The sequence below is a fragment of the Colletotrichum navitas genome (assembly GCF_030913465.1).
Source record: "Colletotrichum navitas strain CBS 125086 chromosome Unknown LY79scaffold_18, whole genome shotgun sequence".
Lineage (NCBI taxonomy): Eukaryota > Fungi > Ascomycota > Sordariomycetes > Glomerellales > Glomerellaceae > Colletotrichum > Colletotrichum navitas.
Genome location: NW_026850564.1, coordinates 346,529 through 361,369, shown reverse-complemented (window position 1 = coordinate 361,369; position 14,841 = coordinate 346,529). Strand labels below are relative to the sequence as shown.

General features: G+C 55.3%; 4 protein-coding genes across 4 annotated transcripts; 1 reads left to right on the top strand and 3 right to left on the bottom strand.

Moving 5' to 3' along the window:
• Positions 1-940: 940 nt before the first annotated feature.
• LY79DRAFT_511923 (uncharacterized protein) lies at positions 941-2,350 on the top strand (the record flags this gene model as incomplete). Its single annotated transcript, XM_060554318.1, has 1 exon — positions 941-2,350. One exon carries the CDS (start codon positions 941-943, stop codon positions 2,348-2,350), a length of 1,410 nt encoding a protein of 469 aa, XP_060415957.1.
• Positions 2,351-3,669: 1,319 nt separating this feature from the next.
• On the bottom strand, positions 3,670-4,596 carry LY79DRAFT_588997 (14-3-3 domain-containing protein; the record flags this gene model as incomplete). The annotated part of the gene is made up of 1 exon (XM_060560984.1): positions 3,670-4,596. The coding sequence occupies one exon, from the start codon at positions 4,594-4,596 to the stop codon at positions 3,670-3,672; it is 927 nt and encodes a 308-aa protein (XP_060415956.1).
• Positions 4,597-7,623: 3,027 nt separating this feature from the next.
• On the bottom strand, positions 7,624-8,425 carry LY79DRAFT_127293 (uncharacterized protein). The gene has a single exon (XM_060550819.1). It carries the CDS (start codon positions 8,318-8,320, stop codon positions 7,736-7,738), a length of 585 nt encoding a protein of 194 aa, XP_060415955.1. The 5' UTR covers positions 8,321-8,425; the 3' UTR covers positions 7,624-7,735.
• A 2,732-nt stretch (positions 8,426-11,157) lies between these two features.
• LY79DRAFT_512094 (sterol-sensing domain of SREBP cleavage-activation-domain-containing protein) lies at positions 11,158-14,613 on the bottom strand (the record flags this gene model as incomplete). Its single annotated transcript, XM_060554331.1, has 2 exons — positions 11,158-14,509; positions 14,582-14,613. 2 exons carry the CDS (start codon positions 14,611-14,613, stop codon positions 11,158-11,160), a joined length of 3,384 nt encoding a protein of 1,127 aa, XP_060415954.1.
• Between the last annotated feature and the right edge of the window lie 228 nt (positions 14,614-14,841).

The window sequence follows — 14,841 nt, the reverse complement described above, 5'->3', positions numbered from 1 at the left end:
CCTCCCACCTACACCTCAGCCCCGTGTGGCAGTTCACTCTTTTTCTCACTAATCCCACATTGCCGTCACTAGTTTGGCAGTTTTCTTCGTTCAGCGTCTCGCTCGCCTGATGCAACTCCATTGAAACGTCCCCCACCTATACTTGCATCTCAAGCCGACAACAATCGATAACAAAACATATCTCTCTGTCCACTCCCATTGCGCCATCTCTTTAAGAAAAGAGCGCTTCTTGCTTAATCGGCCACTATTTCCGCAATCAAACGATCACGATAATCAAGGAGAGGACCCACCGACCGGTAGCCTGTTACTTCACCACGAAAAGCCTCCGCCGGAACAGAACAGGCCTTCCCCGACCGGCAGCTTCTCAATTCATCCACTCATTGATTTAGGTCACTGAATAAAATACAAAACCCGCTCAATAAAAGCATCGTCTTGGAGGGAAATTGTGACGAGAACCAAAGGTACCCCAGACAATACCTTACTACTCAATCCACTACCGCTTCAATCCTCCAACCAGTGAGAGAACCACCCTAGGACAGCAGCTGCCGACTCACTACTGGCCTCACCAAGATACAATTCAGCCAGTGCAGACTTCTATCAAACACCTCCACTGCCGGAAACCTAATGTGAGCTCGGCAGACAGCAACGTCAACATCTTTCTTTCATCTTACCAGGTCCGCCTTACTGACCTTGGGGAACTTCGATCTTACCAGCACTCAAGGAAATATTGCCAAACGATTGATCTTCATTTTCTACCACCAATCGTTATTTGGCTGGCTGATACTTATGATAAAACAATAATCAGCACCGGTGTCGACCAGGAAGTAGCCATAAGTTAGTGTTCAACTTGCAGACCACGCACCTTCCCTTTTACACGATTAACTCATAAACTGCAAGACAAGGCCCCAATTTTCCAAGTTTACCCTACACCTCCGCGGCCATGAAGAACTCAAAGAGGAGCAAATCAAAGTATATACCGGACTCCGCAATGGAGGCTGATGACGGAAAGTCCTCCAGTACGGCAGTGACCACTGACTCAGACGACAACGCCAGCGACACTGTGACACTCGTCGACTTGTTCCATGACCTAGCGGTCGGCGACCTCTTCGGAGCCAATGATGACAATCTGGCTTCGGCTGAGTCTTCCGCTGCCCCAAGCTCAGAAGTGAGCACCGACAACCAGTCCACTCCCAGCGCGGAGGCAGCCATGGCCCAATCAACCACATCTGGGGGAACCACCTCGAATGAGTCCAGCACGTCCGGCGACGCGTCCCCCGAGAGCGGAGGCGCCTCGTCCAGTACGCAGTCGTCCAACAAAGGCCATTGGACACCGTCAGAAGACGCTCTCATCATCAGTATGAAGGAGGGTGGCGAGAGCTGGGCCTCCATTGGCAATGCCATCAACCGGGGCAAGAACGAGGTCAAGAAGCGATGGCACGTGGCCAAGGCCAACGCCGCGAACTCCGAATCCGGAGGCGACGCGCAGACTGAGACGGAGTCTGAAGGGGAGAACGGCCAAACAGAATCCACGACCGACAGCAAGACCGATCAGAGCCATTATGATAACACCGACAAGCGCCAGGAGGGACACAAGGCCGACAACAAGCTCAAGTCAAGAGCCGAGCGAAAGGCTGAGCGAAAAGCTGAGCAGAGGAAGAACAAGGGCAACGCGACGTCCGATGGCAAGACCAAGGAACCCAAGAAGTCTCACCCCAAGGCCAAGCAACCCAACCGGAAGGCCGAGGAGCAGCAGCCCTCCGAGGCTTCAGAAGCGCACAGCACTCCGAAACCCTCCTCATCCAACTCCGTCGGCGACTCCCCCAGCTCGTCCCTCCGCAGCCGCCTCGCCCTCCTCCGCGACACAACCTCGGCATCCTCCTCCACATCCTCCGCTACTAGCCATGATGGTGACGACGGCGACGATGCCAGCGACTCACCCGCCAAGTGCTACCACCGCGAGCTCGCCCGCCAGGAGCGCTACATCCGCCGCCACGTCATGCCGGCCCTCTACCCCCCTCTTCCCTACCCGCTGATGCCCCCTCCAACCGCCTTACGCCCACCCAGCCATGCTGACAAGCGCCAGCGACGCGACGATAAGATCCTGGCGTCCCTGGTGTCTCGGCGGGAGGCGACAAAGTGGCTCGAGATGCAGGCCAACTTCTTCAACGTCACAGGCCGGATGGTGCCGCTGCACATGATCAAGGCGCGATGCGAAGCCGAGGAGGGCCGCAGCAAGGTGGTGGGCGTGTGGAACTGGGCCACCTCGGTGGCGGACGGCGACAAGCTCCTGGATCCGAACGAGGGTGCCGACGTCCCCGAGGACGCCCTTGTCGAATACGACGAGGAATGAGGATAAACGTCCTTTATTCTATTACCTAATGAGAGCTCTCTAGTGGGGGTTAATGATGAACGACGGTAAAGGATGGGATGCCTTGGAAATTCTGGTGAGGGATGGGATAAGCCCCAGTCACCATAGGATATAATAGTTACGACTGGGATCTGATCTTCACTTTTCACTACCCACCGAGGGGGGACGGGTGGGCTTGAAAGACAAGCAAACAACGAAATGTGCTGAAATGGGCGGCCAGGGAATAATAACGAAACACAAAAAAGGATAGGTGGCGGGCGGGTATTTGCGCCGATTTGTTTTGCTCTGGGATACTCCGGTCTATTGATGGCTGCGCTTTCGGGATCCTCTCTAACTTAGCTACCTAGCGAGCGTTGCTTCTTCCCCCCCTTTCTCTCTCTCTCTCTTTCTTTTCCATTTCTTTTCCATTTGTTCTCTCGAGTTTCACTTTTCTCAATCGAGAGAGGATAGATAAAAGGCCGACGTGGATCTTGGGTCTTGGGGGTTGGCACCAAAGGGGAGGAGGTTAACACGTCTTTTTTACATAGATAGTTAATAGTCAACTGAGACCATCAATCAAGCCTTTGTTAACTTCTCCATCTCCCCCGCCCATTCCTTTCTCTCTTTCTCTACCTCTGTGAGGTGTATGTAATATTTTCCTCGACCTGTATACGACGTATAGATCTTGAGAAAAAGAAAAAAAAAACCAGATGAAAAAAAACGCAAGAGAAATAGATGGCTTGATTTTCCAACTCCGACAACGACAAGAATAGTACAGTCCACCACCCACCGCGCGTCACGGGGTATCAATGGAACAAACAATTACAGCATACGGCCACCCACCTGTGGCGTACCTAGAAACACCCCTTTTGAGGCAAACCTCGTGCCCAGCGTATCCAAGATATAATTACATGCAAGAGCCTTGAGAACTGACAAGGCTCGCTTTCCTATCATGTGCCGCCCGACCCTAACAGATGGGCCTGAAAGCGTTATGCGGAACGGTAGAACCGTATTTGACGTATCGTCGCAGTCCGTTAAACGACAGTGTTGCTGATGGCTATCAATATCGCAAACAGGAATCCATACTTCAGGGTCTCAACTAAAGACCTGGAGTCGATTTCCAGAGTAGATCCAGTAGACGCAAAGTGGCACTCTTGACCTCGGATTGGCCGTCCCCTTCGCTGCCCTCCGAGGGATTGACAAAGGTGCTGGCGTCCGATAGTCCTGCCTTCCCGCCTTTTATCGATTCAGTCTGTTGGCTGAAGTGTGAAGGATGGGCCTTCTCTGGCGACGTAAAGTGAACTCACTAACCGATCCGTTATTCAGATAGGATTCTCCATGCCGGGCGCCATCGTTGTCCCTGGCGGCGCGGCCGGACTGGGACTGGACCCTTTCGTCAAGGTGTTGTTGCTGGATCCCAATCCTCGCTTCATCATTTTCCCCAGGACGGTGACCAGTTCGCAGGCATCAGCAAACATGTCGTCATCCATTCCCTCTGACGCTCCGTAGACCTCAGAAATGGTGTCCTTGGCCAGCTTGCGGCTCCCGTCGGTATCGTGTACGCAGTCGTAGAGGAAGGCGGCGTACTCCGTCTTGACCGATAACCGCAATGAGTGGGAACCCCAGAGATGCTGATCGGCCAGAGCAATGGCTTCCTTAAAATACTTTTGGGCATCGGGAAGATAGTCCCTCGGCGGTTCGAGAAAGGCGGCAGGGAAGTCCGAGTTGCTTTGAGGAGGGAATCCGGGCGGTGGGTTCACCGGTCCACCCTCAAGGGCGTGCGTCGGCTGTATCGACCCCTGAGATGCGTTCCATTCCTCCCTTGCGATTCCCTTGCCCTTGTCAAGCCTCGGGGGCGTGAGGCCGGCCATGGTGTCGGGGGTCGCAATGCCCATGGTTGACACGGCAGGTCTGTTATGAAACAGGACGAAGATGTGATAAAACGATGCCCGCAGCTTGTATGCCAACACACGGAGCTCCGTATGGTTTCCGACCATGGGAATAACATACTGCTGGAGCATGACCAGACCTTCCCTCGAAAGCCAGATGATGTGAAGGACGAGATCAGCAGACTGGGGCGTTCGGGCCACGTCTGGACGACGCTGTTTCTTCGCCGTGACGAGCTTCTCTGCTAGGCTGAGCGAGAGGCCGAGGATCTTGTAGAGCATCGAGGACAACAAGGGGTTGTCATTTTCCACAGTCTTTGCCCATTTGCCGAGGAACTTTTGGTCTACCTCGGAGGAAGCCATTGGGACCTGTATCGCGGGTGAGATAGCGGGGACCAAAGCTCTGATCCCGGGGATGTGTCCAGATGGGGGGCCGATCTCAGTCGTCTCTGGACTTGGCGTCTGATTTGTACCAAGAAATTGGTCCCTTTTTGGGGAGAGAGTTGGCGGGCTTCTTTTTCGCCAAAGTCAAGGTCTATGAAGGAGAGTATGAACCGGCAAATGAAAAGCGATGAAATCCAAGAGGCTGGAAGTGAACTAATTGCCAGGGCAGTAAGTGCAGACGAGCCGGGAAACGAGACAAGAGTCAGGCCTGCTCGGTGAGGGTCGGTTCAAGCGCTCTTAGTGTCACTGCGTTTAAACTGATTATGAGACTTGGTTAAGACTGCGACGAGTAAGCAATAGTGGCGTGAAGGTCCGAGATCGACCACTCACAAGTATAATACATTAAGTGAGTACTAGGTGAGGGAGTAGGGTGGACGTGGCGAGTGCAAGGATGCGGGACGCAGATAGCGACTAGCAAAGAGACAATGTCGACTGAGGCTTAACCAGGAAGACGAGGATGAGATGATTTGTTTTCGCAAATGGCATGGCGACGTTGCTTGAAGATTAGGTCAACTATTGTCGAGTGAGTGGCCCTGTGGAAGTTGACGTAGCTGAAGTCGTCAATTCGGGCAGCGAGGGCGATCCCTGGAAGGATGAACGAGCGTCGAAGGGTATGCTGGTGAAGAAGGCGGTGAGGGCGGGCGTGGGTGTGGCTGCGGGGGCGGGAATCAGACGTCAAACGAGGTCTATTCTGGGGACGGGAGCAAATGCAGTGGGTTGAGATGGGATTCGGCGACCAGTGGCAGTAGCGGCCGTCGGATTGAGGTGGGACGGAGCGTTGTGGTAGAAGTTTGGCTATGAGGGCATCGCGACCACAGGCGAGAACGAGTCGAGTGACAGCGAGGTCGCGGGCAGGTTCTGAGATGGGTTCGGGCGATGTAATGTAATGTAAGGCAATGTAGGTAGCTGCAGGTTATATGTGCCCTAAAGGAGAGTTGCGGACACGGACGCAGGAGGACTGGGGCGTGCGGTCGTATCGTGCATGGAGTGTGGGCCTTTGTGAGCGAGAGCAGCGGCGCGGTGCGGCGCGGTGCGGTCGCGACGTGGAGCCTGGATGCCGTGGCCGGCTGGGAATAGAGGGTGTCCAGAAGATGAGATGGGACGAAGCAGAAGCAGGAGCAGGAGCAGGAGCAGGAGCAGGAGCAGGAGCAGGAGCAGGAGCAGCACCGGCGGCCGTGGCTGATGTCGTACAGAGATGAGAAGCAACGAATGACGGTGGGTGTTGAAGGCTGGGTGAAGGGGGGGGGGGGGGGGGGGGTGTAAGATGCTGCAAGATGAGTTGTCAAACTCTGGGGAGAACGAGCGCCGAGCGCGCACCGTGTCAGTGGGAGGGAGAGTAATCAATGGGGTGAGAGGCCTGGTCAGTGGCATGGGCTGGAAGCGAGCGACGAATGCCAGATTGGGCGGGAAAAACGGAGGAAGCGAGAGAAGAGACCCGGATACCAATTCGGATTACAGCAGCCAGTGACATCAACCTCGAAAGGCTGGGGCCGGGGTTGGGAAAGGCGGAAAGACAGCCCAGGAAGGAAATAGGTAGATGGAAAAGGAAACCAAGTACGGAGTACCTTGGGATTCGGGGCCGGGTAAGGGTAGCTAGTAGAGATCAACGGGTCAAGGGGCAGATGACATAAGACGTTCCGTAGAGTCAGTCAACAAGGTATTAAATAGAGAAAAGCTTGCCCAAAGCTGCTGGAGCTGGAGCTGGAGCTTGGACGGCCCGCTTCTGAACCCCCAGCATGGCAGGGAAACAGGCGCGACACGCCCACCACCAAGGTGGGAGTGAAGACGGAATTTCTCCCTTGTCTCTCCGCCCAGCTGTCTCCACCAGCTTCTCGCTTTCTCCCTTTTCCAGGCTTCTGCCCGAACAAACGGAAGCCGTGGAACCGTCGTCTCAATTACCCATCATTTTGACCGAACAGCCGCCCGCACAGTCAGTCGTCTGGCTGCTTTGCCGCTGCCAGTCGCCAGTTGCCGCTGCTCGCCGTCCCATCTTTACACACAACCACTCTACGGCCCTCCGTGTCTTTCGTCTGACCCGATCCCCGGGATGCCTTCTGAGCAGAGTTGACGCCGAGACAAGATAGCGTGGGCTAGGGCCCTAGTCTTGACTTGCGGAATCGCGTCCGAGACAAGCCAACTACCGACCGGCCACTCTTCCAAGGGTCTATCTAGTCTACGGGATTCCGACCATCGTTTAAAGACCGACTTAAAGACCGACTTAAAGATCGACAAGCCTCCGCATTGAGTCGCCAAGTTCAAAAGTTACGCTACTGCTGCTGCTGCTGCTGCTGCTGCGGCGGCGGCGGCGGCTAGCTGTCATGTCCAAGAGGCGCATCTACTAATTACCTCTGCCACACCCATGGCAACACTCTGAGACGCCAGGCATGCCGTCTCCCCTGATTCGCACAAATTCTGCTGGCTTGCTTGCTTGCTTTTTCTCTCCCTCTTCAGACGTGTCTCTCGGGTCCGTTTGAAGGTCGTCATGCGCCCACACAGGCTGACGCACTGCACTTCCGCGACCAGCCTCCCATGAGCTGATACCGGTCCATTGCTCCCCAGGAAAACCCACCCTCAGCCGTGCGCGGGCTGTTTAGGAGCACTGGCCTACTACATAGTACATCATCTAAGCAACATAAGGAGCCTGGAGACGCAAAACGTGGCCGATTGTCGACTGTCGAGTATCGCTCCCGTCATCCCCGAACAGCAACGGGGAGCCCGTGGGGTCTTTGCCCCGGTCCGTCTGGGGGTTTAGCTCACCTTCCAAAACGAGCCACTGCTTAAACAGCGTGGTGTATTCGCCGATACAGGTTGCACAAGTCCTCTCGTACGAGTGGAAATGACACAAGTTGTCCGTCGTGGATCAAGTTGTGCTCGTCGGTGTTCCCATCAAGAGCAATACGCGATACGTACCGTCAGATGCCCCCCCCCCCCCCCCCCCCTTTGTTTCGTGGCGACCTGGGATGCACTAGCCCTTATCCAATCTAGCCTCGAACATGCTCTGATCTGGCCAACCGGATGCCGCGCGCTTTCTCAAAGCAGGGAAAACGTCCCTTTGCCTTCAACTCAACTCTCTGATCTGATCCCAGCCTTTTTCTTTCTTTCTTTTTTTTCTCTTCTTTCTCGCTCCGCGGCCCCGGACCCCTCGAGTCCCAATAGTTTTGGTCGCCGTCGCCGTCGCCATCGCCATCGCCATCGCCAACCTCTTGTGCGGCCTCCCGGGCGCGACCTGACGTCTGCGGGAGTGGGCATTGGCCACAAACAGGTTGTGGCAAAACTGGCGGTGAAGAACTAGTAGTAACCGGATGCCTGCGGCTCTTGTCTCTTCTGCCATCATGCTTACGACTGCACGAGCGGCTTCTCGCCTCGTTCTGGGCCCGCTCCGCCTGACTTGCTCCCAATTGCATGCTGACTGAAGAAAAGCAGTACGGAGTAAGATACTGAAGAATGGCTGGTGCAGTAGACCGGACAACTTGCGGGGACCGGCTGAAACCCGGCCTGCTTTGAGACTAACGGCCAGCATACATGTGCCCATGTGCGTGCTTGTAGCGTAACCGTCAAGGGTGAAGTCCACACGTACCCCTTGGCATGTGCTGTCGACGCAGGCGACGGAGGCCGTCTTGCCTTGCCGCCCGCCCGAAACCATGCACTCCGCCACTGTCCTCCGCTATCGCTACTTCGTCATCTGCCCTGGACTCCAGTCGTTGCGCGCACGACATGATTGGGGTCCGGCACTGCAGCCCTATCTGTCACCATCATGCCTCGATTCAAGGGTGAAGTTGAGGGTGGGTTAGCACACGCCTTGCGGCCCGGGTTGACTTGCCTTATGGCTACCCGAGCTCTCCCAAGATACAGATGATGCCGTTGTTGGGCAACTGTCGTCACCACGTGGACGTGCTCATAAGCCAGTGCAACACACCAACGCCAGCTGTCAGTCGGCCCTCTTCGTGGTCAGTATCCGAAGCGAGCTGCTCTACTGGGCATAGTTGTGCCTCCGCGTCGACTCTCGAGCCAGTTTGTCCGATACCCCCCCACGTATCGTTCCTGGTTTTGTGACCACCGAGGTCCCCGTTTGCCCTCCCCGGAACGGGATGTTGCAGCTTCCGAGGCCGCGCCGAGATCGCAAGATCTCGCCGCCTCGGTATGGGATGCGTCTCATTGGGTTCTTATCTCGCGTGTACCTGGCTAAGGCTTGACGTGCTGCAAGGAGGAGGGAGGCTTCCCACAGCTGCCCAAACGGAGCTGTCAGGAAGATCGAGGTGACGCCGTAGACCCTTCTCACCGGTTTGATGCCTGACAGGAACAAACGGATATGGCATGATTGCCCGAGCGACGAAGCTACAAATAGGACCCCCCGGCGTCAATGTCTCCATGCCCAGCTGCTGTTCGATGTCTGGAAGCTCCTGTTGAGCCAGCATTACCTACATTCCTTTCCTAGATATCGGCCTCACCAAGGTTTGATAGCATCGCCGTGTCTCCGGCTCCATGTGCAGACCACGTACACAGTCTCTCGCCTAAGCCATCAGCCGCCTCCTTCGAAGACGTCAACGGCCCGCACGCAACTCTCCTCGTCAACGAGACGGTCTTGACTTCTCACCGGCCACACGGCCGTCTGGCTAGCATCACCTGGATACAGGCTCTTAAACGTTTTTTTCTTTTTTCCGTCGCCACTCAAAACACACGCTCCTTCAACGAGTTCGGAAGAAGAAGAAGAAGAAGAAGAACACGAGCACGCATCTTACCCAAACCGTTGACGACGCACAAAGGCCCCCCCCCCCCGGGAAGCCAGGTTACAAACATGTGCCAGTACTACGCCCACGCCTTCACCTGCAAGCACCTCTCCTTCACCTTTGCCCGCTTCTGCCAGCCCGCCAGCCTCATCCAGAAGCCGTGCGCCAAACGGCAGGTCTGGCAGACCATCAGCCTCGACGACGCCTGCGAGGAGTGCTTGATGTGGTTCCCGGACAGGTATCCGTGTCCGAGGATGCGCTACAAATGATTTTGGGGGAGGGGAGGGGGTCAATAGGATGATGTTGTGGCATAGCATGTGATCATGGGGATCTTTTTATGGCAACTACGAGAGCTCTGGAAGCTCTCGTGTTTCAATGTTCTTACCCGGGACTCTTTTCTTTTTTTTTTCTTTTTCTGGCGTCACGAGAACACGGTGGAATTCGCACCAAAGGAAAAGGAGGCTAGGAATGGTCGAAGAGGAGGGCCTCATTGGAGAAGAGAACTGGTTCGGTATGGGATACCGTCCGCAAAGGGGGGACGGGTTGTTGTAAGCTCCGAGGAAGCTCCCGAGCCCGCTCAGGGGTCGGCCGAGGAACAATTGCCGGCGGAGGTGGTATAGTATAGTAGCACAGTCATGCCACCAAACGGACATTGGCCAACGGAGCGGCAGGCCGGAATAAAGATTGCCCCCTACAGACAGTTTTACAAACGCCGTACCGGCGGCCGGTCCTTGTTTTGTGGTGCGATGCAACCCGATTAGTCTGCGATGTGTCTCTGGACTCCAGACCGGTAGAGCTTCAAAAGAAATCCCGAAGCAAGCGTACCGACACTCGGCCACGCCCAGCCGTGTTTCCCCGCCTGGGCGGCCTGCTCGTCGTTGAAAACGACAATCCGTGGCCCTTGACGGAGGACACCTTCTCGACCCGGGTACCAGCTACAGAGAGAGCTCTACGAAGCCGACGGTCCGTCTATTTTGTGAGCGCGACCCCCCTTACTCCGTAATGACCCTCCGGGAATCCCATCATCGTACAAAGACGTGCCCCTGAAGAGCAACCAGCGTGGCTACAATCTCTAGCCGCAATGGCACGTATACGGAAAGGACAAGACAGAATTAGTACCCCAGAGCCGGTGCCCTGCGAATGGCGTCCTCTCACGGCCCCGAGGTGGGCCCGGGTGGCAAGACGTCGAGAACCGATATGGACGGCGGGCAGCGGAGTGGTCCAACTCTCTGGACAAGTTAGGGAACAACAGGAGCCCAGCTAGCTGCAGACCAGGAGCAGCGGCAACTGTTTGGGTCATAGGGTGCCGCAGCAAAGCTGATTCTGAACAAGACAGATCAGGCTTCTGGAGAGTACATATACATCATCGACCCCGAGTTAAGTAGATTCATCTCCGAGTTGGGGGTACCAGCTCCTAGAAACATGACCCATCAGCTGCCAAACAGAGCCGCTTTTGTTCACGTTGGACCTCACTGGGAGATTAGACATGGGCATCAAACAAGTTCACAAACACATGTCGTTCGACCTGAAATAATAGCCGAATTTGAAGCAGTATGGCATTCCCCGCTTGATCCCAACGGCAGAAATCCGCTCCCACTACCTACATATGGATATATATAAGAAAATATGATAAGTAAAATCCCAACTCCCTTGTTGATCCTGGGTATATAAAAAAAGAAGAAAAGTATGCCTTCCGCAGAATATAACTATCCCTAATACCAAACTCTCGTCTCGCTGAATGTGTATCATGATTTTATATCCACGACGAGACCTGCATACGGGCATGGGTGACCGTTGCTGGTTTCCTTCGTCGGCTACCAATTGGCAGAGAATCACCGTTGTTCTCGTTCTCAGCCAAGTCTTCGAAATGCTGATGCCCAACGGTAATGAGCTTGATGACATTGCCGAAACCAACCGCGACCGACGCCGTGCCGACCTTGACCATCGGGCCAAGTGCTGGTATGATGAGATGCGAGCCGATCTCGTAGTCGTCGTGGAGTGGCCTCGTTTCATACAGCTCCTCCCCTCCCAGCTGTGAAGCCACCCAGACCTCCCAGTTATCCGATGATCTGCTCGGTCGTTTCTCTATCCGCTGATACATCCTGCGGCGGAGGCCACCGGTGGATGTGGGGGACGACTCGCCACTGCTTGACCCGCTATCGTCAATAACTCTCCGCACGCCCACGAGGAAGCCGTTGGGTAGTGTTTCCCATGTGCCCGGATTGCGGATTTGCCGCTTCGACTCGATCGTCTCGGACCAACCGCTGCAGCTGCGGCTGGAGGGGAGTTCCGTATTGCGGAAACAGATGACGTTGCCATCCTCCTTGGGCGTAAATGTGTGTATGATACAGTCACCCGTCTCCGCGTGGTTGTACGCGATGCTAAATGAAACGAGCCCGATCGAACCGCATTGCGGCTTCCGTCGTGAGGAATGAACGCACCTCAACGATCGCGGTTGGATGGGTTCTGTTCTAAATGTGTGAAGGAGAGTTTTCGATTTCGCGTCAATGAGGTCCACCGTTTGAGACCTGGCGACTAGGAACGAGCCAAGAGCCGACAGCGGCACGATCTGGCTCGCATCCCGATCTTCGACAGAGTGAGCATCGAGGCCTTGTGACGCCCAGGTGTCGTTCTCTTGCTGGGTCGCCACATGAATGCACCCTTTTCTTGATGTCGTCAGTATCGACAGCTGCGAAGAGCCATGCGGAGCGATCTTTTGCACAAGCGGTCGGACCGAGACCAAGGGGCTCTTGCAGATTGTAAACTCCATCGGCTCTTTCATCCCAGGAATGATCTGCGTCATGGTCCCGTTTCGACGCACAACGACAAGCGGGCTTGCGAAGTCAAAACTCGGAGTGCCAAAGAAGAACCCCTCTGGCTTCTGGCCATTGAGTTCTACCGGGACTGGCTGACCCCAACGTCGCTCGACAAGGTTCCATAGAAATACCTTGTGAGATGACAGCAAGGCCAACCAGCTGGATCTCTTGTCCGTGGCAACTGCCAGAATCGGGAAGGGGTTCTCAGGGGGCGGCTCGATATCGGCCAGCGAGTAATCCCCACCTCCCGACCGGACGTTCCACACACGGATTGCCCGATCCAGTCCCACGGAGATGATGTGCCCGTTGTATGAGGATGACATCAAGACAACATCCAAAGAATGAGCCTCTGGAAGAGATTCGATCGCCAACAGAGGTTGGTCGCTCATGTCATCATTCCGTCTCGACTCGGCATCGTCTCCCCAGAGCAGATAGTTCATGAGAAGACGGACAGCCGAGAGGATGAACAGTACGGTGGCGAGGAAGTGCTTCAAGTGATGGTCGATAAAGTCGTACACGGCCGGCAGCAGGGGGCGCTCCGGCATGACGGGCGTGCGATCTGCGCCCTTGAGGACGAATACCAAGGGGTCATACACCCGGGCGATGTAACTATGGGACCGCGGCTTGATGACGTTGATGACCTCGCGAGCACTTTCGTGATCTTGAAGGCGAAGCCAAGATGTAGGGCTTCGCGCTTGGTGGATGTCGACTAGCAGCGAGTTCTTTGGCTGGCTGAAGCTGACGGTATCTCTGGAGATCCTAAAAACCCCCCACAGGAGCCGGATGAAGGTGTCGTTTTCGAAAAAGTGCCACTGAGCTATCAAGACAAAAGTGATCATGATGACTGTACCAGCGATGCGGGTGGACAGAGCTATCTTGCCCTGCAGCATCGCCTCAAACCAGCTGCACTTCAGCGGCTGCTCCTGTCCGTGTCGCTTGTTCTTCAAGAACGCTTTGGCCAGTGCGTCACTGAGTTCTGTCCGTCGCACATCAACACTGAGGACGGCCAGGAAAAACGTAGACATGTAGAAGAAGTCGAAAACAATAGCAACAGCCACAAAGGTGCAGAACGCGGATACGCCGGGCGAGACGATCTTGGACAGACCCCACAGGATGATGACATTCTGTGCCGAGCTAGCCAACGCAACGTGTGCTGTCTCTCCAAACGCGCGGCTGATCCGGCTGCTTGTGCTGTTCTCCGAGGGAGTCATAATGACGGCGTTGATGAGTCTGAATATATTTTCGAGGCTCATCGAGAGGACCACCACAGGATACGCCGCTTGCGGAATGCCAGACAAGTCAACGCGGAAGATGGCGCATACCGTAAAACTAGACATGATGGAGACAACGACCTGTACGAAGACCGTGACTATCAAGCCGATCTTGGACTTGACCGCTCTCAGTTTAGACAGACTGTAGAGAAAGTAGACGCCTGCCAGACCGTACGCGAGGGCAAGAATCACCGTGTCTTGCATGGATATGGGCATGAACTGGAACTCGTACAACTGGCTGGACATGCTCTTCCCGTCCGCCGGGTAGGCGGTCCATTTGTCCTTCACCCGGGTCGCGAGTGCTTCGGCTCTTCTCTCCCATTGACGGCCGACGGGTGAATCGCGCATATGGATCAAGGTGATGACGAGCGCATCGGCTGCCAAGAGCTTTCTGTCTTCGAAGCGCTTTCCACTGAAGACGATGGAATGCCTGAGAGTAACATTGACCGAAGTCGGCTGTGTTTTTTTGGCGTTGACCGTGGAGACGATGTTTTCATCATCGGATATGCGCTCCCGTGAGCAGGACCAGTATTGAAGTGGCGAGTGGAAGAACCACGATTGGTTGGTGAGGCCGTTGACGACGTGAAATGTATCCCGCTCCTGAGGTGCAAGATCAGCATGGGGGTCGTGAGCCTGAGGGTTAGCGGCGGGCCGCCACGGGCTGAAATCTTTGGTGGGACCAAGCAGCTCGTCCTGAAGTCCAAGGGCACCAAGCAGTACATCGCGGTCCAAAGCCTTCATATAGCTGCCGTGGACCCATATGGAGCGCATAATAACGTCGGGCTCGGTACTGTTTTCCTTGAGCGGCTGCGCAGCAGTCCACACATGGTGGGGGAGGTTGGAGGCGCCATTGCTCAAGTCTGAGGTGTAGAGGAACGGGAAGGGGTATATGAGAATTGCGGCGACAGCAACGGAGATGATGAGGGTCGTAACAACATGTCTCGCGGCGTATCGACCGTATCGCGCAAAGGTTCGGCGAAGAGGGTGGTTCGGTGCAAGGACGGGAGCTTCGGTCGTTCTGATGGCAGGTCAGTCAGAACATGCATGGGATGTATTGGCACAGGATCATGAAAGGGGAACAGCTGCATACCCTCGCAAAGGATACAACAGGTACCAAATCATCTGCGGCAACGATTGCAAGTAAGCTTGCAGCGACTGCAGCAGAAGAAGAGGTCGACGAAGTTGCGAAAGCGGACGGACTCAATCGAGCAGGCAATCCATCCAGTGTTTGACTGTGGTAGATAGTGATGATGTCGATGTCAGACTGCAAGTGATGGTCGCCGCACTCATGGTTCGATTTGACGGTTGCGGGCTACGTGAGACGACCAAAACGATCCAACATATGGAGCG

What these genes read in the sequence shown, in the direction of transcription:
- LY79DRAFT_127293 (XM_060550819.1), bottom strand. Translation starts at nt 8,320, where the DNA reads ATGGTTTCGGGCGGGCGGCAAGGCAAGACGGCCTCCGTCGCCTGCGTC.